The 27,028-nt window shown below is 38.7% G+C and overlaps 1 protein-coding gene across 1 annotated transcript; it reads left to right on the top strand.

Annotated features, from left to right (window-relative positions):
* The first annotated feature begins 673 nt into the window (after nt 1-673).
* nudt14 (nudix (nucleoside diphosphate linked moiety X)-type motif 14) lies at nt 674-27,028 on the top strand. Its single transcript, XM_005737274.1, has 5 exons — nt 674-838; nt 9,938-9,981; nt 15,743-15,807; nt 16,287-16,578; nt 18,916-27,028. Exons 1-5 carry the CDS (start codon nt 758-760, stop codon nt 19,163-19,165), a joined length of 732 nt encoding a protein of 243 aa, XP_005737331.1. The 5' UTR covers nt 674-757; the 3' UTR covers nt 19,166-27,028.

Genomic DNA, 27,028 nt, shown 5'->3' with positions numbered 1-27,028 from the left:
ATAGGGTAGAACCTCATGTGGTTTTGACTGACTGGATTTAACATCCTGGACATGGTTGTCAGCGGTGATGTATGCATGGAGTTACAGAATGTACAAGTCAGGGTTAGGAGAACGGAAAAGTTTTTTGAGGTTTTTGTTACAGTAGCCTTTTTTGCAACGCAGTCACCTTGTGAGAGCCAACCAGTCAGAGAATACAGATTTTTCCCTAGCAATCAGATGCTGTCAGAACAGTCTCTAGGCCTGCGTGAGTGAAGCCTTAGATGGTTTGACTGCTGTAGCTGGCTTTGAAAAGCTGACAACTGCAGGCTGTTGCATTTTCATTGGTTTCAGTCATCAGCCACCACGTTTCCCTTTGCACAAAGTACATTGTCTTGCCATCTAACAGGTATCAGAAGATAGCTACATCCTTTATCCTAGTATTATGGGCAGCACTGGTGAGTGACATAGAATGTATAGTGTGCAATATTGCATTGTCCTTGGCTCTTTAGGTTAATCTAGACTAATCATTTAAAGATAACTGGGGCTAAGATGATGCAACAATAAAACTCTGTTCTTTTCTTCTTTATTTCACATATATTTATATTGTTATATAAATTTAACGCCATTCATTTCACTCCCCCCCCCCCCCTTTGTTGTTCCCTTACTGCCAAGTCTCATGTCCTTTCCCGGCTTCCGTAGGCATTCCTTCACTGTCAGTTAGTGTGCGGGTGACAGACAACAGCGGTGAGCCTCCAAATCTAAGCTCCAAGTGTAAACTATGGAAGAGATTAACAACATTGAAGTGGTTCCGTGCACAGAGTCTGACTATCTAAAGCCGTTCAGGGTGCACTATAGCCAGGTGAGTTATTATTGAGTAATAACGGCTAGTAGATGCTGTTGGATGATGTAGGCTAACCCAACCCCCCCCACCCCCATTCATTTTTTTTTAGCATAACATGAAGGCTAAGCCGACCTTAAACACAATCACTGACAGCAAAAATTGGCATTACATGCACCACGACGACCTAAAGAGGTCTGTATTTGGTCTGGTTTGAAACGCAGTTACCTCTGTGTTTTACGAGACAGCTAAGCTAACAGGGAGCTATGAGCTACCATGCTAACGGTAGCCTGCTGCTACTGCAGAGGGTTTTTTTCATGGTTTAACAGAGGCACATGCTTTATATTAGAGCGAGGAGATGTAGATGGCTCGAGTTGGTCTTTTTAACGTGAAAAGAGAGGGTTTTTTTTCGCGCTATTTGCACTGTAAAGACAGGCGAGACTTGTTGATCTCAGCTGTCAAAGTGACCCAGTCTGGTGGGTCTAGTAAGGTCGAAGGTTTTGAAAGTTCAGATGTGTAGAGAGCTAAGTTGCCCAGGCTTGTGTTTGAGCGACACTGAGTAGTTTTTCCTGTTCATATCCTTTCGGGATTTAAAGTGTTATGCGTGTGTTTGTGTTTTATTGACCTGCAAAAATGTGCAGATCATGGACAGAACATAGTGCAGAGAAACATGCTCCTACCTCAGATCAGCATCACTCTTTTGCATTAAGTTTCAATTAAGAAAGTATAACTATAAGTCTTTTTGTTAGTATCAACCTCATGCTCCTGTCTTAAATATAAACCATAGTAGATGTGCCTTTATATTCAAACGCTTTAGTTTAATAAGGCTTACCCAGTTATTTTGAGTACCTAAATTTGGTTTTTCAGTTATCAAGCAGTTTGAGTCAGCATTATTAAGAGATGCAGAGAGGAAAGGTTGAGATTGTTTGGAGGTGTGCAGAGGAGGGATAGTGAGGATATATTGAACAAAGGATGTTGAATATAGAGCTACCAGGTAAGAGGAAAAGAGGAAGACTGTAATCAGTAAGACTGGACTGTTACTGACCATGCCCAATAAGTTTCCTTAGTGAGGATGAATAGAAAATAAGTCAGTATATTTTTTGCTAATGTGATTACTAATTCTGCTTGTAGGTATTTTTACACACTCTCTTAGTGGCTCATCATCAATTTTAGGTGTGGAAAAAAATAAGCCTACTGAACTTTTTTAGAAGCACTGCAGTTGTTACTTTCACTGCACCTGAACACATGGGAAAAAACAGGAGAAAAAAAGTATTTGCAAAGGAAAGCTACTCCTCTGAGTTTGATTGTTTTGAGAGATGTAGCGTACACTGATGAAATGAACTGATAAGCTTGTGAACTGGTTTTGATTCCCATCCCCAATAAAATTTGGTTTCTTTGTCAGTGCCATAATGATATTCACTGTTTCTTCCTATCAGTTACAAATTATTCATTCAGTCATTCATTTAGTCACGCTGTGACTCAGATCATAGTGCCACAGTTATCTCACATTTTTCTGAATATGAATGCAATGCAGTTCAGTGAGGTTGAAATAGCGAGTGCTAATCTCCAAGTCACCTAAAAGAGGGGAAAAATGTTTATGCTCATGTTGATGGGATTCATTTTTTCTAACTAGACTTTGCTATTCCTAGTTAGCATTCAGGTGTAAATATGACTTAATCGTTTCAAACACGTCCTTGCTTTTGCAGCGCTTCTTGTGCAGAGTCAATTGTCTTGTAGGTCGATAATATTTATTATCCAAGGACATAGGTGTCTCAGGGGCTTGCGGGTGCAGTTTTAGTCACTATTCATCCATCCATGCCAGCATCTATCTATGATCTATCCACCTTTAGCTTCTTATCCAGGTGGTGGTAAAATAATTTAGGCAGTGCTGATTATCTCTGACCAAAATCTGATATTCATTTTCATCGTTTACCTCACTGCACTGCTTTATATATGCATCTTCCTAAAGTGTCCCCGCCAATGAACTTTGATTGACTTTTTTTAGGTTAGCCATTAATAATTTACTATAAAAATTGTCCTCCCACTAAAAGCAAAGTGTGATGACTGTGTCCCGATGGTCTCCTTGCAAAGTGAGAAGTGCTTCCTTACCCAAACACGGGCGGCAGTCCAGGATGAATTTATTTTTAGGTTTCAAAATATTTGTGCAGTTTCTCTGTTGCTGGGCTATGGATATGGTTGTGTAAAACCTGGATAGTGACTGTGGTGCTGAACTCATTCTTAAAACTTAGGAGCTGCTGCGTTACTTACACAGTAGATTATAAGAGCACGTTAATGACATCTGTTTCATGTAATTAGTACATGCCAAAAAATACTCTTTTGTATATTTTGTTTTGGAAACAAATGAGAAAAAAGGGCTTTTAATTGGTACTTGCAGTGACAAATTGTGGTTTGCATGTATGGAAGCTTCTTTTTTGTATTGTTGTTTTCAGTGTAATCCAAAAACTCAAGTACCATGGTACTCTTTTTGGGAGTTTGTCCCATTTGGGGTACACACCTGTGACAGCAGAGGGGGAAGGTTAAGCCTGTCAAGAGGATGGTGGAACGGCTAAAGACAGCAGATGGACAACAAAAGAGATGACGGGTGGACCCTCTGTGTTTCTCTCTCTGTCCTGCCTTCTCTTTCATTCTCATCATTTCTGCCTTGCACGTCAGGAGGGGCTGTTCAGAGACTCCCCACAAAGGCTTTTCAATCATGCCGAGGGAGCATCTCTCCCACAATCCTTTTATGTTCATCTGTACATCTTCAGCTTTTGCTATTGGCCATTAACAGAAATCTACTCACACTCACAGCAACACACTCCAAAAGTACATAATGTCATGCATAAGAGACTCTGCATCATTAGTGTTTATTGGTGCTTTCTCCAAAGCAGGTGATTGTGCTCTGTTGACTCTGGGAAACCCCTCTTATCTTTGTCGCCTCGTGCTGACAGCGAATCACGAGTTGGTGCTTAGAGCGGGATAATTACCTTCTATTTATTCATTATAATGATTTGAATTATTCATCTAGAATTATGTACCTTGTGCGTCTTTCAGCCAGTGAATGAATATGAGATCTTTATGATCTTGAAGCGCACATTTTCTTACGTGAATGGTTATTTATCTGCTCGTGCTTGAATCACAGCAGTTAACTGATTGCCATAGTGATTATCTGCTTATAAATAAGGGCACAGTTCCAGGAGGATATAATTATTAAAATTATTTGTTCACAACACAATAACAACACGGGTTATCACAGTTTAAACAGTCTAGATTTAATGAATAACGGTTCCATCAATTGTAATTTTTTCAAATTTGATTTTACAGGTTTGCCATGAGATAAATGCGTTAAAGTATTTGATTTCTTCGATACTCTACGAAACTTTTCTTTCACTGAAAACACTATGTCCTTAACATAAGCACTATGTTATGTTCATTTAGACTCAATTTAGGCTAATGATGATAGAAGATAGAACGTTGGTGCACTATGGTCAGTTTAGTTGATCCAGAGAGAGCATCTAGTTTTTGTTCCCCTGTGAATAAGTTCCAGAAACTAACTAAAATCCACCAGAGTTGTCAAAAAACAAACAAACATCAATACTGAAATATTAATCAGTACTAAAAATGTTACTATTGGATACTCAGTTGCAACAGTATTGATACCAACAGTGCTGTCTTGCCTCCTGCAGTTGGCATACAACTTCAAACAGTAGTGCTGGAGACAGACTGGCAGACAACCCTTCCTTCAGTAGCAGCTGAAGTAGTTGACATTCACAACACTTTATAAGGAATTTTGAGAGGTCAGTAAAGCTCCTGTTTCAAGAAGAATGCCGTATTGTGCTTGCTTTATGGTACTACTTTTGTGTCTGGTGAGGCTTAGAGTTAGGAACACGGCGGTTGTGACTGCTTTAGCCTCTTGTCTGCTAATTCGCATCACTGACTTGGACTACTCAACCATGTTCGTGGTGTTTGTACCTTTTGGAACATTTTTAATGGAAGTCTCTAAATAAAATAATATGGCTCAGTGTGTGTATGGTACAGACCAGGCAGGAGGTTTGAAGTTCAGTTTGGTGATGGCACTGATGTATACTGGCCTTGATTTGAGGTTTATATACTCTCTGTGGATTTCACTGGAGGACACAGTCAGTTTGTACTTGGAAAACTGCGTCCTTGAGAAGAAACTGCACATGCTGGTTTTCCCCCCCCTGCATGTGTAGATGCTTTTTGTTACTTTTAAAACACGTTGACCGTTGTAATGATAGTCCTGCTGCCTTTGTCGAGACAGCAGGGTCAAACAGAGAGACTATAAATGAAACCAGGAAAAAAACTGGAGCGCGCATGATGAGACTCAAAGGGAGCTATTGTATTTGAGGATGGTAGTTAATTTTTTTTATTCTTGCTGCAGCTGTCTGCTTTATAGCCAGCATAGAAGGTGTGTGTGTGTGTGTGTGATGGTTATTAGACTTTAAGCACCTAAAAGATCAAGACCATACATCCCTCCCTACAACAGCCATTCACGTACGAGCCTGTCATTTTGGATGGCCAAAGCCAGAGGGACCACATTAATTTCAAGGTCCTGTGTAGCCTGCTTCTGCTTGCCTTGCTCTCTCTCTTTCTTTCTCTGCCTGTGTCTCTCTCTTTCCCCCCGTGGGCTAATCTCTCTGTCGTAATCTGTGTCGGCCATGATTCTCCATCTCCCCTGGGCCATTCAAGCTGTCCCCGCCTCCCCTCTCTCAGCAAGTGGCCTGAGTAATGAGGGGAACCCCGCCATCTGTGAGTGGTGACAGGAGACTAAAGAGGGAATGTGTGTGCGCTGACACATTCATGCGGTGCAGTTTTACCTTATGTAGTAGGTCACTGCTGGAAGATAAATGTGTTGTATCTACAGTGTTTTTAACAGTAATCATGGCCAATTAATGGTGATGTACTGTAAACAAACCCTATTCGAGGTGTTTGCTAGTCTCTTTGTGGTGCTGTCTGAAATTGCTGACAACATTAAGGTATTTCTTTAATCTTGAAATCCAGATGACTTTTGTTCTGTTTTGCTTTTTTAAATAGAAAGACCTTCTTGGATGTTATTTTTATCCTCACTGTTTCATAACCTTGAGTTTGTGTTGTTACCAGAAATGTCTGTATAGTAGTTGCAGCTTACTCTGAACTGATGGTGCACCTTTCCTGCACATTTCTTCTGCACTGAGCAAATTCAGAAGCTTGCTTAAATCAGCCTTTAGATGCATTATTGACCACCTAAGCATTTTTGACTCCTTTTAGCAATTTGTTCCAAGAGATCTGAAGGTTTTCTTCTGAAGGTTCAGTCTCTGTCTTAAAATCTTGCTCAGATTCTTCTTGTTTTGTGTTTCTGTACCGGGAGGTTGACCAGGTTGTTCTGGGGGTTCTCGAGATTATTCAGCTGCCTTCACACAGAGTCTCTGGTCCTGTGATAGATCTTGTTTTTGTACTTGGCTGTAGGGCCACTTTAACCATAACCTGCCGTAGCTGGAGGACTGGATTATAAAATGCCATTTTATCTCAAAGTATAGCTCTATTGTATATTTTAATGTGTCTGCTGTACAGCAATGCAATGTATAGCCTCAGTTTGACAAAGGCTCAGTTCTGAACAACATGGATGGGTTTAGGGGCCCTAGTGCATGCATTTGTAACCATTTACTTATGCAAATACCCTGCAATTTCCATGTAATACGTTCAGTGATGGCAAAAATACTCCACCTCAGCAGAGCATTTTCCAGAGCCAAGCATTTTTATAAAGCAACAAGCTACGAGACGTGCATCCCTACCTCAGTCATGACAAAATGATTTATCACACACTCCATCACCATACCAGCTTTGCTTTCATAAGGAGAAGTGAAAGGGCTTGGTTTCATATGATGGCATGTAAAACACATATACTAATTTCTGACATGGAAGGATTTAGTGAGTAATTACACCCGCAGCATGTCTGCAGTGTTTTAATCACATAATATCAGGCCTTTAATAATGGCTGAACATGAGATTATGTATGACTCTCATTGTTCTATCTTTTTTTTCTTTTTTTAGTCACTGCAATTGGAGTAAAAATGTATTTTTATTTACAGCTGCAATTTTGGAATAATTTATGCAATTACATGAAGTTTAAAATGTAAAAGCTTTTCATTGTCAATTAATTAAGAAAGGAAAAAAAACATTTCAGAGGCTTCAGCCAATAAATAATTAGCATTTCTGAGTGACTTCATTGCAGTGACTTTTTCACTCTTTCATGATCTTTAGACAGGAATTCTTCTCTTATTTGACACAGAAAATGCCTTCAGTTAATCACTGAGTGTTGCTATCTCAGCTTTAAAATAAAAGTATGCAGTAAAATTGCATATGTAAGTGGGCAGTCTTTTACTTGTGGAGCCAAATAAATGAACATAAATGTTTTATGCTTCCATTTCACACCAAATCAGGACAGTTAATGGTGCATGAACAGAATTATCCTGGCTTGGCTTCATGCTAAGGTCATGTGACTATGACCTCTTACATCATGCGCTGGATGCCGTGTTCTTGCAGTAGCTTGCATTTTGTTGATGTGCATTTTAGTTCCTTTGCTTAGACGCAGATTTACGGAGGGGATAGTAATGTAGTAACACAGCTATTGTACAGCGCAAATTATGATATTCACTTGTCTTCAAAATATTTATCAAGCAAAAGTAATCAACATAAGACAGAACTGTCTCCTAAAATGTGAGTTTTTTTTGGTCTTGTAAATATCATAGTTTTGAGTCGTATTGCTATTTTGTTTGTTTGTTTGTTTGTTTGTTTGTTTGTTTGTTTGTTTGTTTGTTTGTTTGTTTGTTTGTTTGTTTGTTTGTTTGTTTTTTGGTGAAATCCGTATACCTCTTTATGATTAATTATACCTGGTTAGTTCCAGCAGTCACTTGCCATTTGGTGAAGGAATATACATTTTATCTCAAGGGATTTGTAGTTCCCAGAGAGTCACTGACCAGTTTGTAGGATGGAGAGACTGGGATCTAAGGCATTGTTTTCATTCAGTCATCCATCTTTTTTCTTCCGCTTTATCCCATTTAGGGTCACAAGGAACACCCGGACAGGTCGCCATTTTATCACAGGGCTAACACAGACAGAGAACCACATGTGCTCACATTCATACCTATGGGCAATTTGGAATAACCAGTTAACCTAACCTCACTAACTGCATCTATTTGGAATATGGGAGGAAATCAGAGCACCCACAGAACATGAAAATTCTATACAGAAAGGCCCCAGCCATTTAGTTACTACGCTACAGAGGAAACCCTGAATGAATGAATGAACTTTAAAAAAAAAAAAGAAATGAGTAACTGATAATATGGGTGCTAAATAAAGCCTCTTCCTTCCTTCCAAGCTTGCCGTTCTCATTTCTTTCTTCTTTCTTTTTTTTGGGCTGATTTTGTTTGTGGAACATGCTTTGAAAGGAAATTAACTTCCACACAATCAAATAGTTGTGATTAAACATTTCCCTTTCAGATAGAAATCTTTAAATTCCATATTGCAGCTTTAACCACAAATCATGTTGCTACAACAGCAGTTATGTTGTCTGATTGAATCAGTGAAATTAGCCGTACCACCTCCCTTTTTCTTGGGTGGTACTGAAAACAGCTCACTAACACACCGTGTGTTGTAGCTGGGATAAGCCTGTTCTAGTAAAACTGTCATCCCTGCGTTTGAAAGAGCTCGTAGGTGGAGAGGAGGTGCAGCCTAAATTTGAATCAAGGCCATATTTCTTCAGGCATAGAAAATGTAGGCCAACTTTACCATATTTAAACAGCACTGGATGCAGAGATAGGAATATGCTAGGTTAATGTGGTTATTTCACGCAGGGAGAGCTTGTTGATGGTACATGAACCAATTATTTAAATGACAAGTAAGAAGTCAACCTTTGGCAGCAATGATGGCCTCAGGTCTTCTTGGTAATGATCCTATAAGCTTGGCACACCTTTTCTTTGGAAGTTACTCCTGCTTTTTCAGCTGTTTTCGGAAAACAGACGAAAAAACGCTGTTTTCCATTACTCATGTAATTATAGCTTTGATGAATGTTGTTTTCATCTGCCCGACTTATTCTTCAGTGCCACTGTATTGGCTGAGTAAATGCTGGAAATAGACAAACATTTTGGTATTATTTCACCTTGAGTATTGTAGCATTAGGTCATGCTAGCTTTACACTGGCCTTGCTGTATGTAGAAAGCAGGTTGACCTTGAGCCTTATCCTGACATTTTGACCCAGGTGATTTATCCATGTAGCTAAATGTAGCTTTAGGAATTCAGTTGATTGAAGCAATGACATGTATTGGCCAATACATGCTAAAAGAAGTGGATATGCCAGTTTTTATATTTTCAAAAAGCAGCAAAGCTTAGAGCATGTAGCTTTCCATTGAACAAATTTGGCTTTATACATTTCGGAACAAACTCCTAAAATCTTTTCCAGCCATTTTTAATGAAAATAATGTAAAAGAAAGGAAACCAAACTTTCAGGATGTTAGCTCATCATTTTACAGATGAGAGTCACATGCCAGACAATGCATGTGTCACAAGCTATAAATTGAAGCCCTGTGATTTCTGGAATATTTTTGTCTGTCTTTTGTGTGGGTAACACACCTCCTTTGCAGCTTGATCATAATTATACAGATGGAAATTTACTGAAAGAGTGAAGCTGCCTGTTATGCCAATGTGCTGATGTGTCCACAGGGCTTTCAAACACAACAACTTCTGTCACTTAAGGGTTTTATTGTTTAGTTATCGGGAATCTCTCTGCAATTGCAAGGCATAAAAAGATAAATGTTTTTCGTGGTGCTTTTCTTTTGCTTTGCATCTGCAGATGTTTTTATTGGGTGCGCTTTTTTCAATAAGACAACATTAATTGTGCAGCAAATATTCTTGTTAACCAAATGAGAGGGGATTTGATATCTTGTCATCCAAGTCATATGAAATAAAACAGGTTATAATACACTGATTGCAAACTGTAGGCACTCTTTATCTTTTTAAACACTTTGATTGATGCAGCTGGAACCCAGCAGTGTTTGAGAATTACTATGAGATCATACTTTTTTTTAATTTATGGTGTTTTATTGTCATCTTATTTCTACGCAGAATGGCACAAAGAAATCGTGGGACTTCATGCGGACCCATGACAGGTAAAAAACACTTTCAATTTACTTTTACTGCTCCTGTCCTTTACTTGCATGTATATTTACTCAATACATCTTATTGGCAAACTAAATGGCTAATAAATAATACCAGACTACACAGAAGAGGTAAGAAAACATTAATGTAGCCTGAAATGAGACCTTGACACACAGCATTGTTATTGTTGAGAAATTGTATAACATACATGTTTATGTCAGGAGAGGTTATTCAATCTCGAGAGCTTGTTTTAAACATAAAGCCGTGCTCAGAAGTTTTCTCATTATTATTGTTTTCTCATTTTTTTCCATTTGTCGATAATGGCTCTCACTGTGGTTTGCCTGAGTCCCAAAGCCTTAAAAATAGCTTTGTAATCCTTTCCAGACTGATAGATGTCAATGACTTTGGTTCTTACTGGTTCTCAGGTTTCTTTAGATCATGACAAGATTTGTTGCTTTATAAGAATTCATAATTTCACAAGTCGGAGCAATAACATTTTTAACGTCACTGGGATAGACTCAGTTTTGGGATTCCATTTCCGAAGTTTAATGTTAGATTGCTTTATTCATTCCAAAACCTGTTTTGATGTGTGTTTAGCATCATTCCAGTTGTGTGCAAGTTTCAGTTGTCTAACTGTTGAGTAAAGCTTTAAGAATTTGGAGGTAGTTCTCGTTTTTGATTATTCCATCCACTTATGCAGTGTATCAGTACTACAGGCAGTAAAACAACCTCAGAGCAAGATGCTACCACCACCATGCTTGGCAGTCGGTCCAGTGTACTTAGGTTTAAAAGCCTTTAGTCTTCCACACATACCTCTTGTCATTCTGGCTATGTAAAACGGCAGTTTCCAGACCATGGTAGGCTTAAGCCTTATTGGTTCCTAGATTGCTCCTGAACATCCAAACCAATTTCCTGTTATCTGACTTCTCTGGTATTTTTACACCACAATGATCTGGTTTCTCTTAAAAATGCATTGTATTTGGAGGATCGTCAACCTTAACACACCTTGTTTTGAAGAAAGCAGTGCCATGCAATTATACAGGGAAAGTGGCAATAAATGTCTGAACTTTAGTGGGGCTCTGTAAGAGAAATATCACACATTTGTGTCAAAGCCGTAATTCCAACTCGCAGTCTGCCATAATGCCCTGAGGTAAGTCTCGGGTTATTTCAGCCCCATTTTGTTCTCCTAATGACCCCAAAGAGAAGTTCTTCTGAAAAATAGTGCCACAGAGGGAAGAAGCAGTAAACCCAAACGTGCATTTCTCTACCCCATGTGGATATTGCGAAACGGGTTATTCCCCGTGGGGCATGTATCAAATAGACCCTGGATTGTTTTGCATTTTTGTGCAAGTGTGCATAGCATTTTCTTCTCAGCAGGATGTTGTCTTTCAGAAGAACTAGTCAAAGATTTGAAAGACAGATTTTTTTGTATCAAAGGCAACATTAGACTAGAAGAGGCTGTAGTCAGAATGCTATGAGATGCGTTATTGAATACATTTTTTTCAGCTTGTTTCTAAAATTCTTACGAAGATGAGTTTGTGGCGACGTGCACAGTTATTCATCTGCTTCATAAGCATGCACATTTACCAAGATTTGCGGTTATTTGATAAGTGGCCTCCTGGGGAAATTACAGTAGTTAATAGAAATTTCATTTACCAAGATTATTAAAAGGTCTTGACAGTACTGCATAAATAAATACAATTAAACTGTAAGGTTAACTGATAACCTGGGTTTTCATGATATTTCATGATGTTTCAGGGTGTATCTGGTTCACAGTCTTTGCTTTTAGCTTCTTCTGAAGGATCCCAAGGGTTTTCCCTCACTATGTGGATTATCCACCTATTCACATGTATTCCACATGTTATGGATTCATCTTCTTGTTGGACAGGCCTCACCTCTTAAGGCCTGTCAATATTTAAATATTGTGACAGTTGGTTGCTACTGGACATTCCAGGCTCTGTTTGCCTTGTTAAGCCTTTAATGCATTTGCCACCCATGTGTTTTTCAATCGACTGCTGCATATCCTTTGCTCTCATTGGTAGTCACTTCGATTGCTCTAAGATGGGAAAAATTTACCTCTGTACCTGCCCATATCGTTTTGCCCGGGGGTTATTTCTCCCGTTGTCACTTGAAATTGCTCAATGTAATTGATATTCTATGGGCTCTGATTGCCACACAACTGCTAATAGCTCCGTGTGTGGATATTGCCTTAGATATAGTACTTAACTCTGCACAAGGGGAACAATTTACTCTCAGTGTAAATACGACAGTTGACTGTAAAATGTTCAGTGGCTTTTGACTTAGAGGTGCAGATCGTCAATGCAGGAGCCAAAGATTCTGGAAGTACATGCTTCATTAGCTGCCACTTATCTAGAGCAAGTGCTTACTTTGTTTGCACAAGCAGGGTTTGACCTGAAAACTACAAAAACACATGAAACTGAATTGCTCTTCCATGGGACACATTCAGACACAACAGCACAAATTACTTTATAGGTGAGTCATGGATGACAACAAACTCTGCAACATTTTTAACAGAATTAGCAATACCACTAGGGTAATAAAGTATCTGAAGAGTATATAGTTTTACCTCTTTAACTTATTTAAGAAACTGCTATTTCTATAGAGCTTGGAGAGCGTTAAAACTTTACAAAGCTAACTGAAGTTTGCATATTGCCTTCTGAGAAAAGCTACCTGACTGTAAAATCACACTTGACTGCGTGGAAATGGTTTTCCAAACAAGACAAACATAAAAACTACACTCTAAACTATAATTTAGATCATTCATACTTATGGGACATCAGCTTCATGTCCTTCTTTGCCTGTTTTTATATATGTGTATTAAGATGCTTGCTGATAAACCTTTGGAAATAGGAGGTTTCTCATTGCACAGGTGCCATTCTTATTGGTTTGTAGTCCTTATTTATAACAGAAAGCTTCACATAATGAATCTGAGAATAAAAGACGCCCAGAGGCAACAGAAAAGCAAAGATAAAAATAAAATGATTACTGTGTTAAACCCTTGTTTGTTTGTTCTAATGCATTTTAGCTTGCTGTAAGTTTTATTAGTTCGTAATGTGGCTCTGTTTATATCAATAAAGAATTTGCATCTTATAATTCATTTAAAAAAACATTTAAAAAATTTAATATTACGACACTTGACTCATTTAAACCAAAGCTGGTAAATGAAAGAAGGGATGTGGTTATGTCCTTGGCTCCGATCTGACAGCAGAAGATGGATTGTGTAGCCTTTAACCCATTTTTTTTTTCTAGTGGGACTTGGGCCAAATAATAATATCCTTAAACCATAAGCTTTCTACCAGTAGTCACCTTAGTCCTGCGTCTCATACGTCTGCCTTAACCCAGATTTCCCGCTGTTCAGCCAGATGCCCCAGAGAGAAAGCTTAACCGTGCATGAAAAGTCCTGAGTGTCTGTTTAGCCTGCTTCTTGGTTTAACTGTTAGAGCTCCTTTTTTTCACCAGGAAGCAGTAGAAGAGCAGTAATGGTGTGTAACAGCACTATAAGACCATGACTTGCCACAAGGGACAGCTCCAATGCCTCAGGCCTGTGACCCACTTTTTGTCTACATCCTCCTCACTTGTGTCTTGTGAGGTGATATTGCCCTACAGCGCAGTCTTCTCGTGTATATCTGCAATCAGCTTCAGCAATATCAGTGTGAAAAAGAAGCTCTAGAAAGATGCAAGGGAGGAGGTGAAAATGGCTGTTCTGTGTTCTCAAGGTGAGAGCAAACAATGGAGTATGGCGAAAGGAGCTGAATAGATAAGTCCCAGAGTTTGCTCACTGGATCCAGATATGAATCAAAGGCTTTTTAATCAGTAATAGAAAGATAGTTGACCTTTTTCTGAAGCTGTTTTCAGGGCCATGAGATGGTATTTTTTATGCAAATTTATAAGGATTTATAAGTTAACCCCACAGTTAATTCCAGCTTTGATTTTAACTTGTTATTGCTGGAAGTGCAAGTTCAATTCTGCAATTTTGAACACAAAAGTGTTTTGAAAAAGGACCCAACAAAGCAGCAAGCATGTTTGAATTTGTAAAAATGGCAGTTAATGGCTGTCATAGTTTACAGGCCTGCTTGCTGCTACATTTATTACCTGGTGTAGTCTCCTTTACCTTTTTTATTAACTTTAAGTATGCACAGTAGAGGTGTTTTTAATGACTTTTTAATCGGTGTGTGCTATGATCTGTGTTTGTACCAATAAAAGTGAGGTCTGTAGTTACTTTTCCTTTGATTTAATGCACACTGTAGGGACTAGACATTTGTTTTCACTGAAGGTTAAATGAAGTAGTGGATTCAATAAAATAAACTACAAAGGGAATGATCCCGTTTTTAAGAAGGATTAACCAGTCAGCTGACATTACACATGTTTAAAAAGGCAAAACTGAAAATCTAAAACGCAAACAGACGTTAACCAAGTATCAGCCCAGGAGCTGCAGCTAGGTGTTGTACCAGCAAACTCTTGGTTCCTTCTTTCCATGGGAAAGACAGGGCAGGGCTTCCTGCTGCCTCAGACGCATCCGCTTTCCCAACACAAACCCCAGGCCTCAAGTCGCCACAAACAGCAACAGTCAGACTCTCACACACATACACACAAACACACTCGAGCGGTGACCCACCTGTGCCTATAGAGCTCTTTGGGTGCCAGTGGCGAAGCATATCATGCTGACCTTCCTTCTATTTTATCTCCATATCCTGCTTGTTAAGAGTCATTGTGAATATCAGCAGTGAAGCAAGACTCTTATTTTAGAAAATTGTTCATTTTGGCAGACCATTTTATTTTTAGTGGCATGTTATTTTTAGGTCTTTGTAACAGGAAATGTCTAATACAAAGGTTAAGTCAGGGGTATGATGGTTCCGTTTGTTTGTAGGTTATGATTTTTGTTAAACACTGAGATGTGTGTCTCCCTGAATGACACAGAACTACATAACATTTTGTATATTTCAGTTTCTTTTCCCCAACTTTCTTTTTAATGTTAGTAAGGGTGGATTTTCTTAACATGGGCGTCTCAGGCAGATGGCTTTTTTTTTTTTTTGCACAGAAGCCCCACACACCTGCTTTTCACATCTTCTATTTGTGAAGGGTAACCAATTGGACGAAGGTTTATTTAAATGGAGAGTCTCTGAAACAACTCGTTTCAGACAGAGGATGAACTGAAGGACTAAGACCCAGTAGACGATTAACCAGGATTAATTATAAACTGCAGAATCAAGTAAAACTACTTTCAAGTGGATGAACATTGTAACGGAAACCAGACACAATGAAACACAGGTATGATTGTTTAGCCTCAGTCACACAGACATAGTGACGAGAAGCCCCCCCCCCCCTCACCAAGTAGCATCTTGCATTAAGTTTAAAGTCATGACATTGCTTGTGTCGTGCAACAGCTGTGATGTCACTATTTATGGTAGCTTTATACTGGTTTTTGAGAATGTAAAGAAATTTGGTAGAGTAGTAGTCTTTACCAGGCGGTCTTTTGTTTTCAGGAAGTCTAAGTATTGGTTGTCAACTGGCAAAAACCAGCGTTTGGACCCGACGCTTGACCACCTTTATACATGAATCCAGGGTTCTTTGACTTGTGCATGTTTTAGACTGGTGATTCCATCACAAGGGATTTAAAAAATGGTTCACCACTGACTTATTGCTCTCTTGAACTTGACGTCACTGCACCAGTGATGTGGCAGGTAGAAAACATGTCCTTTGAGAATAATATTTGTTTAACTCTGCCTTTCTCCCACACCCCAATGTCTGCAGTGTATCTGTGCTGATCTTCAACACCACCTCACACTGTTTTGTCCTCGTCAAACAGTTCCGTCCAGGTAAGTTTTCTTTTTCTGTGTTCACAAAGTGGCACACCAAAAACACTGCAGTACAGTTTATTCCATTTCATTATGTTCACCAATCTAGATTAAGTTTGGTATACATCCTATGGGCATCCTGTGCATACTTCTTATTCAAATGAATGGAAGCAACAATACAGACTCATAAATAGACTGCAGGAGGTCCCATTACGATGCAGCCTAGCCTCCTTTGTTAGTAGTCACCAGACTTTTCCACATTGGCGTTTATTAAATTCAAGGACACCTGGGCACTGATTTATTTGTTTTGTCCGTTTGTTTTGCCATTTTTTTTAAGTATTTATCTGCAGTGCAAAATGGGACTTTATTTTAAACATTGAACTCACGATAGAATTTATCAGACAATAAATGTTTAAAGATTGAAAAGTAGCCATTGCAGTTAAAATGAGCTTTTTTTACCCGAGTGTATTGGCATTTTCTTCCATTTCTCCCACCATCAGCTGTATACATGTGTGAATGGGAAAAAGCCAAGACGCAGCCACCAAAGTCTGCTGAAAAAACCGAGGAGGGTGCTGCAGAAGCCGCGACGGAGTCTCAGGAGGGCCAGTCAGCCTCAGAAGGGGAGAGCTCTTCTCAGTGGCTGCCTGCCTCTGCGGGGGTCACCTATGAGCTCTGCGCTGGCCTGGTGGACAAACCTAACCTCTCTCTGGAGGAGATCGCCCGCCAGGAGGTGCTGGAAGAATGTGGCTACGATGTGCCAGCTTCCAAGCTGAAGAAGATTACTTCTTACAGGTTAGTTTTTTGGGTTTATTGCGCATAATTCAAAAATAATTTACAGCTGATGGTTTGTGTTAGGAGCACTCGGTCAAGGTCAAGGTCTTTTGTCAAGTATCAACTCAAATCACAGGAAAGTCTCAGTGCAATGTTTTTCATTATCTTGTGTATCTTATCTACTTTAGTCACTCCCATTGGATTTCTTGTCCCTTAACAATTAATTTCCTATTGTCCTATTTTGTTATAATTTCCTTTAATTATACATTCTGAACTTCCTTGTGCAGCATTTACTAGGAAATAACCTACATTTGCAGTGTTTCAAACTTTTAAATGATATATACTGTAGATTATTGGAGCACACACACAAAAACTCCTGTCTGTTGGAAAGGCTTGGGAAAGCTTTATGGATGGATTTTAAAAGGTGCCAGACTGAAAGTGTTAGTCAAATCATGTGTGCAATTTTCCTGTGTGATGATCTGCCAGTGAATAGCAAAACCAGTGCTCCCCTTATCCTGAGCACTGGGAGTAAAGTGAGTTCTCAAAATTCACTTGGAAAATAAAGTAAGAAGACTTTTTTTTAAAGACTTAAATAACCAGGCAAATATTATAACTGTTTGCCATTTTACTCTTTCAGCTAATAGGTACAGCCATTGAAAATGAGCTTAGTCTATAAAAGCTGTCATTGTTGGATTGGTATATGATTGTTTATTAACCTCATCTAAATGAACATTTTTCCACTTATTTTTTCACTAGCTGCGTGAACACGATAGGTTAGATTATATCCCAGCTGATATGTAGACAGGGCTAATATATCAGCCAATATTAGCTGACATATCTGTATCTGCTTTAACGGACAATAAATAAAAATGTAAAAACATAAAGACGAGAAAGGAGGAACACCCTTCACAGCCATGCTAGTGGTGTTGATGTTACATAGATTATCCACCAGAGGGCACTCTACAACATTCCTGTTGGCAATACTTGTTTGGAAACGCAACAACTCTCTCATCCGAGAGTTGGGCAGAGCGTAAACGATTAGTCCATCACTAGTTATGACACTAAAACAAGATTATTTTTAAACTGCATTATCATAATATTTTAGACTCATAAATACACATAACCAATCCGTTTATGCATCATGTGTTAAGGCTATATTGTATTTTTTTTTTCAAATCACTAAATATCGGTATCGATATGGGTCTTAAAATCATATATCAGTCTGGCTTTAGGTCGGATCATTCTTTGCTCTATATATGAATGTTTCTTGCTGTGATTTGGTGCTCTTTCACTAGTTTAGTCTGTAAAAATGAAAAAATGCCTGACAATTACCCTTACAGTGGTTTAATAGTGCATTAGCACTGTTTGGCAGTAGCTCAGAAGAGCACCTACTGATCAGAAGGTTGGTGGTTTGATCCCTGATTGCTCCAGTCTGCATGCCCAAATATCTTTGGGCAGGATACCAACCCCAAGTTGCTCTCCAATTGATTCACAATCCAGTGGATGCACAATCTGATGCTTCCATTGGATTGTGAATGTGTGTGAATGTTAGAAAGGCATAGAAAAATTGCTCTTATGAATGGGTGAATGATGCATGTTGAATAAAGCGCTTTGAGTGGTCAAGTAGAGAGATTTATAAGAACATTACTTAACAGTCTTTGTGACAGTGCAGGGTTTTTTGTATGGTTTGTTTTTTTGGGGGGGCGCGGGGGTTGGAGGAAGTTCTGAAATTATAAACTAAAAGTGCACAATTTATATAAGTGACCTGGAAATAAGCATTAGGCAAGTCATCCATCTTTGTCCATGTATTATTAGCTGAGTAGAGCTTGAAGCGGCAGTGAAAAGACCCAGGAGACGAACAGTCCCACATTAGACAGCAGCAGCTGGACAGCTTTGAGTGATGACTCTCATAAGGACGCTTTTGATATAGCTTACACACCACCTCCAGCTCTGTTGGTGTTGTCTACGACCATTGTTGTGTGTAGGCTGCTTCCATTATACAGACGGGGATCATCTTAACCCTCATAACACCTATGAGGGTGTTTCTGACAGAAGTACTCAGTATACTGAAGCGCTCTGCTAATAGCAGGCAACCTGAGGGCACTGTCGCCTGCGGCAGAGATTTAATATTTTATTGAAATGCTAAAGAATTTATTGTTTTTACACCATATGGGGGTTTTTTTATTATAAAGAGTGAAAGACAGATTTACAGAATTCATATGTGACTTTGTTGAGTTCTTTGTTTTGGTCTCTAAGAGTGTTGTGTTGATACTGAAGCACCAGCACAAGACACTCAGCCCTGTTTAAAAATGAAAGAAGATGTCCTTTTAGATTTTTTATTTTTTGTCTCTCCTCCAGGTCGGGTGTCGGTGTAACCGGTGCCAAGCAGACCATGTTTTACGCTGAGGTGTCCGATGACAACTGCGTCAGCCCAGGTGGAGGTGAGCCAAAGGAGGGAGAGCTTATCGAGGTGGTCAAAGTCCCGCTGCACGAGGCCATGACGTTTGCCTACGACGAGCGTATACCCAAAACCATGGGCGTCATTTTTAGTTTCATCTGGTTCCATAATAACATGTCTCCTAAGTACAAGATCTCCACCAATGTGTAACTAGTATTAAAATAAGCCCTCTTTCTACAATTTATTCCAGATTAAATCAAACACTGGCCCAGCACACTCACTCCTCCCCTTAAGGCTCTTCATCCTGTATTGCCTTTTTGCTTATTGGTACATGATGAAGGGTGGGCCCCTTGTCTTGTTGCCAGCTGGTATCTTTAAGGTTTGTCCGATTAGCTTTTTTAAAAAGACAATTGTTTTATGTGGTCCTAGTGTTTTTCCTAAATACAAATATGCCATAGCTGGTTGTCACTGGCACTTTTTCTCTTCTTTTTATACGTAAATCATTCATTTACTGTGCCATTTGTTATCAGTGGCTGCATATCACAGATTTCATTTGCCTGCCCTTAATTAAAGGAATGCTCCACTGTTTTTTTATTTTTTTTTATTTTAATGTAGATATTAAATATTATCTACATGTTAGTGTTTTTAAAATCAAAATTTGGTTGAGAAAAAGGCCTTTAAAGTTCTTTAAACTTTTTCTCCATTGCTAGTTGCTTTAGTAAAGAGAATTTAAAGCTCCAGTATATATGAATTCATAATACTGTAACAATATTGTATTTTCTATTATTATGTGGAAATGCCTCAAAACCAGATTGGAGGCCACTGAAAATCACTGTTCGACTAAATTAAACCCAGTTTCAAAATTATTTGTGGTCAATGCACTGTATTTCCGTTTTCACACATTTTCGCACATGATGAGAAGGCTTGCAAGTGAAAACATTCCTCTTTCTCACCTCTGCTACATTAAACATGGCTGTCAGTATTCATGATTAACCTCTAATGTGCCGCTGGTTACCTTCAGTTTGCCAGCATTTCCACTGAAATCTTGAAAGCATTTTTGCTTTCCTGAAAAAGTCTGACTGTGACAATGCAAAGCACATATACAGTAGCTACTTTTTGCACTGTTTATAATGTAAAGATAGATAGATAGATGAGGTTACAAAAAACAGTGGAGTATTCCTTTAATCCATGATCCAGTAATGCAAAAACTATACTAGTCAATCATGGGGCCTTGTAATGATTGGGGTATTCAGGGATGCCCCATTTAAGTTCTGAATCATAGCCTTCAAGCAATACTTACCTAAGTACTCCAGGCTGAACAATCGTAGTATCATTGAAATCAGCCCTTATCCTTTTCATCAAATTCTTCGTGAAGTCAAACCAGTTAACATTAGCAAACACTTACCTCTGCGCAGAGGGCCTCAGTTTAATTAACTCAATTGCGCTGAAGCACGATCGTGATTAAAAGCAGCCTATTTGTAGTTGGAGACACTTAAATCCACTTCTGGTGACATCTTCACACTGACGTGTTACAGGCGTTTTCAAGCCTGTAGCACATCAGTGGAGTCTTAGACAAACAACAGTTTGTTTCGTTTTTTATTTTGTATGTTTGTTTTTTAGAGTTTTGGAGGAACTCAAATGTATACTGTTGCGGACATGATGTCTTAAGGCAGTAGCCTCTATTTTTCTGATTTTTAGATTGTTTATTTTTTGCACACAACATCAAAGTTACATTATGAACCCATAAATCACATCAATATTAATTAGGAAAATGTTCAGAAAATGTAACCCATGTGAAAGTCTGATTTTTATAATAATTCATTTGCAAAACTAACATGCTGAAAACCATTAATGCACAAACCTGCTCTGTCTCTTATTGTATGCTTCTGTACACTACATGCAATTCACACTAAGTACCTGCTGTAAACATAACATTTATTAAAAGTTGATTGGAGAATGCTTTTCAGTTGTCACTTATAGGCCTAGAGACTAGTCACCGAACTGTGTATTCCCTGACCAGTTGGTGAGTGATTCCTCGATGTTGTTGCCTTTTTTGTGATTGCTTTCATCGCTAGCAAATTGTCGCCCTTAGTTTTCATGGAAGACACGGAGATGAAAACACTAATTGACTACCAAGAATCTGAGAAAGAAAAAGTGGACTACATCCTGGACACTGGGAGTGGTCCCCTTCAAAGTAAAAGTTGTGCCTTACCGTTTACACCAACATCTTCCAAAAACCACAACTTTTACTCTGAAGACCAAGACTATCCATTTGTGTTTACATTGGACTCGTCACAGTTTCAGTACCACTTTTCGAACAGTTTTCAGGTGTTGGCAATATGTTACACAATGTATACCTCTCTGTAGCCGATTTCACCTCACAACTAGCAACAGCCTCTAGCAACCACTCGCCTACTGATTAAGAAATACCCATTTTTCCCTAGTGACCAATTATTACCAACAAGCCACTGACTGGTCTCTTGTCAGCAGCCTATAGAAACCTTAACAATCAGTGGTTGCTGGAGTGACCAGTGGTTGCCAGGCTCCTGCCAACCAGTCTCTTGACTTGTATGACTGGACCCTTAATGGTTGAAGTGGAAAGGGAGGAGCCGGTGAACAATTTTCCACCAGTAGGAGCAGGCTAAATAGTTGCTGCGCACTATTTAGCAAAAAGCAACCTGTTTTTTTTTTTTAGGCAGTGGATCTGCATTCGTAGCTTGGGTTGTTTTAGTGTAGGCAAAACTAGTTTTAGGTCAGTGATTTGTAACTTGTAATGCTGCAGCTATTGCGACAGTTCGAGCTACCTGCTACTATAGTAGTTCTCTGAGTGAACAGCTTGCCATGTTCAAGTTGAAATGACAGTACCCTGTCAAATGTCACACCCTACACAAGTAGGTACTTGGTTTACTACATCAAAATGAATATTCATAAGTATCAGAAAATGAGACGCACCTCTGAACTCACAAAGTGATTCTCAACAGCAGCTTCTTAAAATCTCAGGTCCAAATAGTCCAATCTTTGATTATATTCAGAGTGGATCTCTGAATGTGATGATGACCAGCATGTCTGTTACTATATTTTCACATTTCAAAATCACTTGCAGCTTCACTAACTAGGCAAGAAAGTTATCACTAATACTATAAAATGTTAGTGTTTTTCTTCACTCAAAAAGGGCTGGTACATCATTCATTATTTAATATGTGAGGAAGAGAACCACCCACCTTGTAGTTTTGTTAACAAAAAGTACATATATAGATGTACAAAAACCGAAGCAAAGCCAATACTGTCTTAAAAAATTCACCTTCAAAGACACATTTCATTATATTAACGTTAGTACAGTAATAATAATAAGAGAACTACATTTGAAACAACCATTAATAGAGCTGAAATCCTTATGGTGCACCTGCAGAAATGTTTTTTTTAACTTCAGAAATGCAATGACTGAGTACAGATAGTGACAACAAGCTTAAAGTAATGCAGTGTAATATAACAGTAAATCCTATATTATATACAGCCACATTTCTGTACTTATCTCTGTAGTTTGGGTGGAGAAAATAATATTACTACTAGCATTACAGACAACATTGTCCAAAATCAGCACCTCTCTGAAAGAAGAGCACTTTTAGCATTAGCAGCCAGGTGCGCATATGAATAAATACTCTAGGTTAATATGAACAATCAGTCTAGCATTTTTTTTTTAATGCTTTTCAAGCACCAAGAACAGCTGACAATCAAAAGTTCAACATTAATTTATTTTTAAACCTTATGCTTCTTATTCACTTGGTTTATGTCTATGTTTGTGAGGCTCTTCTCCTCTACATACTAAGAAATCAAGCAGAGAGAAGAGCATAACTTTTGGGCATATCCCTATAAGTGTGTCATGGAGCCACCTGAAATTCCGTCACCCGCGCAGATTAAAAAAATCAAAGGTTGTATTTTATTCCACACACTGACGCAAACATTTGGGGAGTAACTTCCACCCAAATAGCTTAGAAAAATATGCATAATCCTAAAGCCATAAATATAATTTGTTGAGCTTCTTTGTCCTTCGTCGACCATGGATCGTTCCTCGATGTGCGATTGTAGAGTTTGCTCAGACTGCTTGAAACATTTGCTCAATAGGTTCATATTTTCTCTCTCAAATGCATTTACTTTTGTGAGCGTGATATCGGGACACTTTGGAAAAATGTGGAAAGCACCTTTGGAAAACCATGAGATTACTTATTAGTGTTACACATTGTACCCCTAACAAGACTGCTGTATGCTGCCTGACCAAGACAAATTTCAGTATTTTGCATTGATGACAACGTGCACTTGCCGTGGGCTTGTTTCTGTAAGGTTAGGGAATACCCCAGCATTTATTTCCATCCAGAGTTCTATTAGGATTTTCCAAAGGTTTCATCATTGATGATGGGAGAGTGAGACTGCTGTATAAAACCTTCTTCAGCAAAGATTCTCAGTGTGGATAAAGCGCTCTCCAGTCTGCCGTACCCCTCGAACTTCCCATTCCCATTATTGGGAAAAACCTAGTAATTCAGCGCCTCACCCATGCTCGAGGTTTCTTCCTGTTAAATAAAATGAGTTTTTCCTTCCAAGTGGCCAAGTGCTTGCCCTCTGTATTATTTTAGGCTCTTTACCTTACCTTACCTCAAGCAACTCGAGGCCACCAATGTTGTGATTTCGCAATATATAAATAAAATGGAAGTTAATTGACTTCAGTAGCTTCAGGTTGTCAGCTGACCTTTTTCTTGGGGCACGTAATGTTCTCGAACCTAAACCTGACCAACTGAAGCAACTTCAGGTCATAACGCTGATCCCACAGGATGTTGTGTGGTAGGCATTTCACCCGCCTGTTCTTCCCCAAATATTCCCATCAATCTGATGACCTTTTTCCATTGCTCCAGAGTCTGATCTTCATGCTCCCTAGCAAATATAAACCTCATTTAAGCCACGTTTTCTTAAAGCAACGTAGCTTCCATTGAGCTCTCAGTGTGCACTTAGAAATATTTACCTTCACTGTTAAACATATCCTTGATTTCTGCTGTTGATCTGTTTTAGTAGTTTCACCATGTAGGCCAATAATTTGACCGTTCTGAAATGGACTAATGGCTTTTCCACAACCGCAGAATATCTTCAAACATGGTTGCTTGAGAACTGCATTGGTTAGTGTTGGATAATCTGTTAGCAAAAACATATTCATTACTGCAGTAATAGGCTTTTATGTGTTTCCTTAGTTACATTCAGATGTGACTTGTTTTGGCCAGACAGTGTATTATATGTTCTAACATCATAAATTGCTGTTAGCTTTCAGAAGTTACTCAACACTTCTGCAGTCCCCTTTCTCTCATATGACAATCGTACAGCCCTTTGTTTTGTTTTTTTAAGGTCAAAGTGGATCTCAGCACTTGTTGTTTGGTTTACTGGAGAACCTCGGTGAAGGATTTCCAATGGTGCTCACAGTTTTCCATTGTCTTGTTCTCATCTAGTATGGTGGAGTATAATAGAAGTATCACACTTGTGTCTAGAAATAACTCATGAAATGTGTTAGCCATGAGGATTCAAGGCTGGAAGAAAAAAATATTTTTAGAAATGTGTTTTACCAGTGTTTGCTTCTGATTTGGCTCAACGCAAAAGCCATTTTAACTTTAAGGCCAGTCTGTAACTTTTAACGTGCCTGTCAAAAGTGAAGAGCTGCACAGTGACTTCTCTTTAGGCTGAAATAGATTTGTTTGTTTGTTTGTTTGTTTGTTTGTTTGTTTCAGGCAAGTATTATCAGGTGATTATTTCCTAACACTTTCCCTTCTAGTTGTTAAGAGTATTTGGTGAACATTGCTGAGGATTTGCAGCAGCATTATGACTCACTGACTGAAAATAAAAGTACCGTCCATGCGGGTGAATAGCAGCTGCAAAGTGGGAAGGATCGTGTCAGATGTCTGCTAATGTGATTGATTGGTGCAGAGAATTCGGTTGCCAAAAGAAGCACAAACAGAGTGGTAGCACTTCAGGTTCAGCTGGTTCGGCCAGCTTCAGCCTGTATTTGAGTTATTTTAGTTTTGTTTAGCCTGTGGAGTCAAAACGTATTACGTATTACGTATTCTGTGTTATCAGGCCTGCTGTTAATTTTGTACTTAGGATTTTTTTCCCCATTGATTTTTTCTTTTTAATCAGCTTTTGTGTAATCTTATTTAGTTAGAAACAGCTGTGTGTTTCTGTGTTAAACACACATCTTTTGAGTGTAAAGGCAATCTCTGAGGTCTTTTTTTACTGATTCAACACTGGTGACTAACATTATTCTTGGAGACTTATAGGAAAAGTTTCACAGTTTTGGAGAAATGTGGTTATTAGACCTTTTTTTTGGCGGAAATTAATTGCAGACTGATGACCTGTCTGGGCAGTTACAGGGATAAGGACTAGAAACAGAGGAAAACCCTGACACAATGCTCCCAATAGTCCAGGCCTGGGACCACCACACACACACACACAGATCTTTTTTTGCATTTAATGCAAAATATAGTAATCACTATACTACGGAGCAGCGGACACGAGACGTCAGAATATGAGAACAGATTCTCTTCTAAACTGTGAAATGTTTTCTTCACACTTCTGTGTAACGAACAGGATATCGTGTCCAGACTTGAGTTGAGTTTTGCTGTTTTCACAAAAAAACATTTCAGCCATCTTTTTTTTTTAACTTGTCACATCTGAGAGAACATTATGCATTTACGTTATTCAAGTCGTTTTTGCTCAGTTTTTAACTACAGTCATTATGTCTTTGGCTCCAGCACCTTCAAACCATGTACCTGCACAATGCAACCAGTACATCTACTAGATGTACTGGTTGCATTGTGCTCTCTGTGTAGACACTCAGTTAGCTTTGGCTTGCTGATAACTGCTGGCTGCAGCTCAACTTCATTGTGTCGGCGCCACAGTGTCAAAAAAGCAAATAAGCACGTTTCGTCCGTTAACTGTCCCTTTAGGTCTACCAGTGCAACAAGCCTAACCTGCCCCTCTGCGACAAATCTAAACACATTTTTGACAGTTTAGAGTGAGCTTGCAGACTGTGCTACAGGTAAGCCATATGCTACTTGTATTTAATATACAGGAAAACTCATATTTATGGTAAGCAAATGACTGAGTATTTCATTCTTGCCTATGCTGGATTTTCAACCATTTGCCCAGCATTTCTACCTCCATCACTCAGGCACACAACAAAGGTGTTTTGTGTCCGTTTGCTTGACCCTAAGGTGTTGAAATTCTCAAAAACAGATCAGTAACGTGGGAACCCAGTGGTTCCCTGTCACAAAACACTTCATTCATCAGTACTTTTATAGCTGTACCCTGCCCCCATGGCTATGCTGTAATTGCTTCTTCAACTGTGATTGTTTTTTTGTTTTCTTTTGTTAAGGGTTCGTGCACTGTTTGACAGTCTCTTACTGTATTTTTTGATGATCTGAACAGCAGAAAATACATTTAAAGGTGCTATGTGTAGTATTGAGTTATTGAAGAAGGTGTAGTACTGTTGATGATTTTGTATTAAGTCCAAGACTAAGTCACTTTTGCTTCTTAATTAGCAGACTGGTAGCTGAATATTCGGAAGCAACAGAGGCAGTGAAGGAGCTCAGTGACTGTATGTTGTAGCACATGTTATTCTATTAGGCAGTGAAAATCCTACACATACTACCTTTAAGTGAGCAAAGTACTCTTTTTCTTATGGTAAAGACATAAAGAAATTTGTTCAGTTGTGATTTTTTTTCTTCCCTTTTTGGTGTCTTAAACTGAATTTGTGTTTTTAAGAAAATATTTTCAGAAAAAGGTACAGGTATGAACATTGCATATTTATGAATTTATCATGTATTTTATGCTTTATTAAAATGTGTATACTCATTGTGGGCAGTGTTTTTAGTAATGTTTCGATTTTGTTAATTTATTACCTAAATGTTAAAATATTTAACTTTCAAAACATGACACTTGGTACAAACATACAGGATATTTAAATATGATACTTTGCATGTGCACTGTGTTCGATTAAACTGCATTAAATTCAAATAAAAATGGGTTTGATGCCCAAAGTGT

This window comes from Pundamilia nyererei, unplaced genomic scaffold (genome assembly GCF_000239375.1).
Source record: "Pundamilia nyererei isolate P.nyererei 1_Seehausen unplaced genomic scaffold, PunNye1.0 scaffold00074, whole genome shotgun sequence".
Taxonomy (NCBI): domain Eukaryota; kingdom Metazoa; phylum Chordata; class Actinopteri; order Cichliformes; family Cichlidae; genus Pundamilia; species Pundamilia nyererei.
This window is presented reverse-complemented; position numbering and strand designations above follow the sequence as displayed.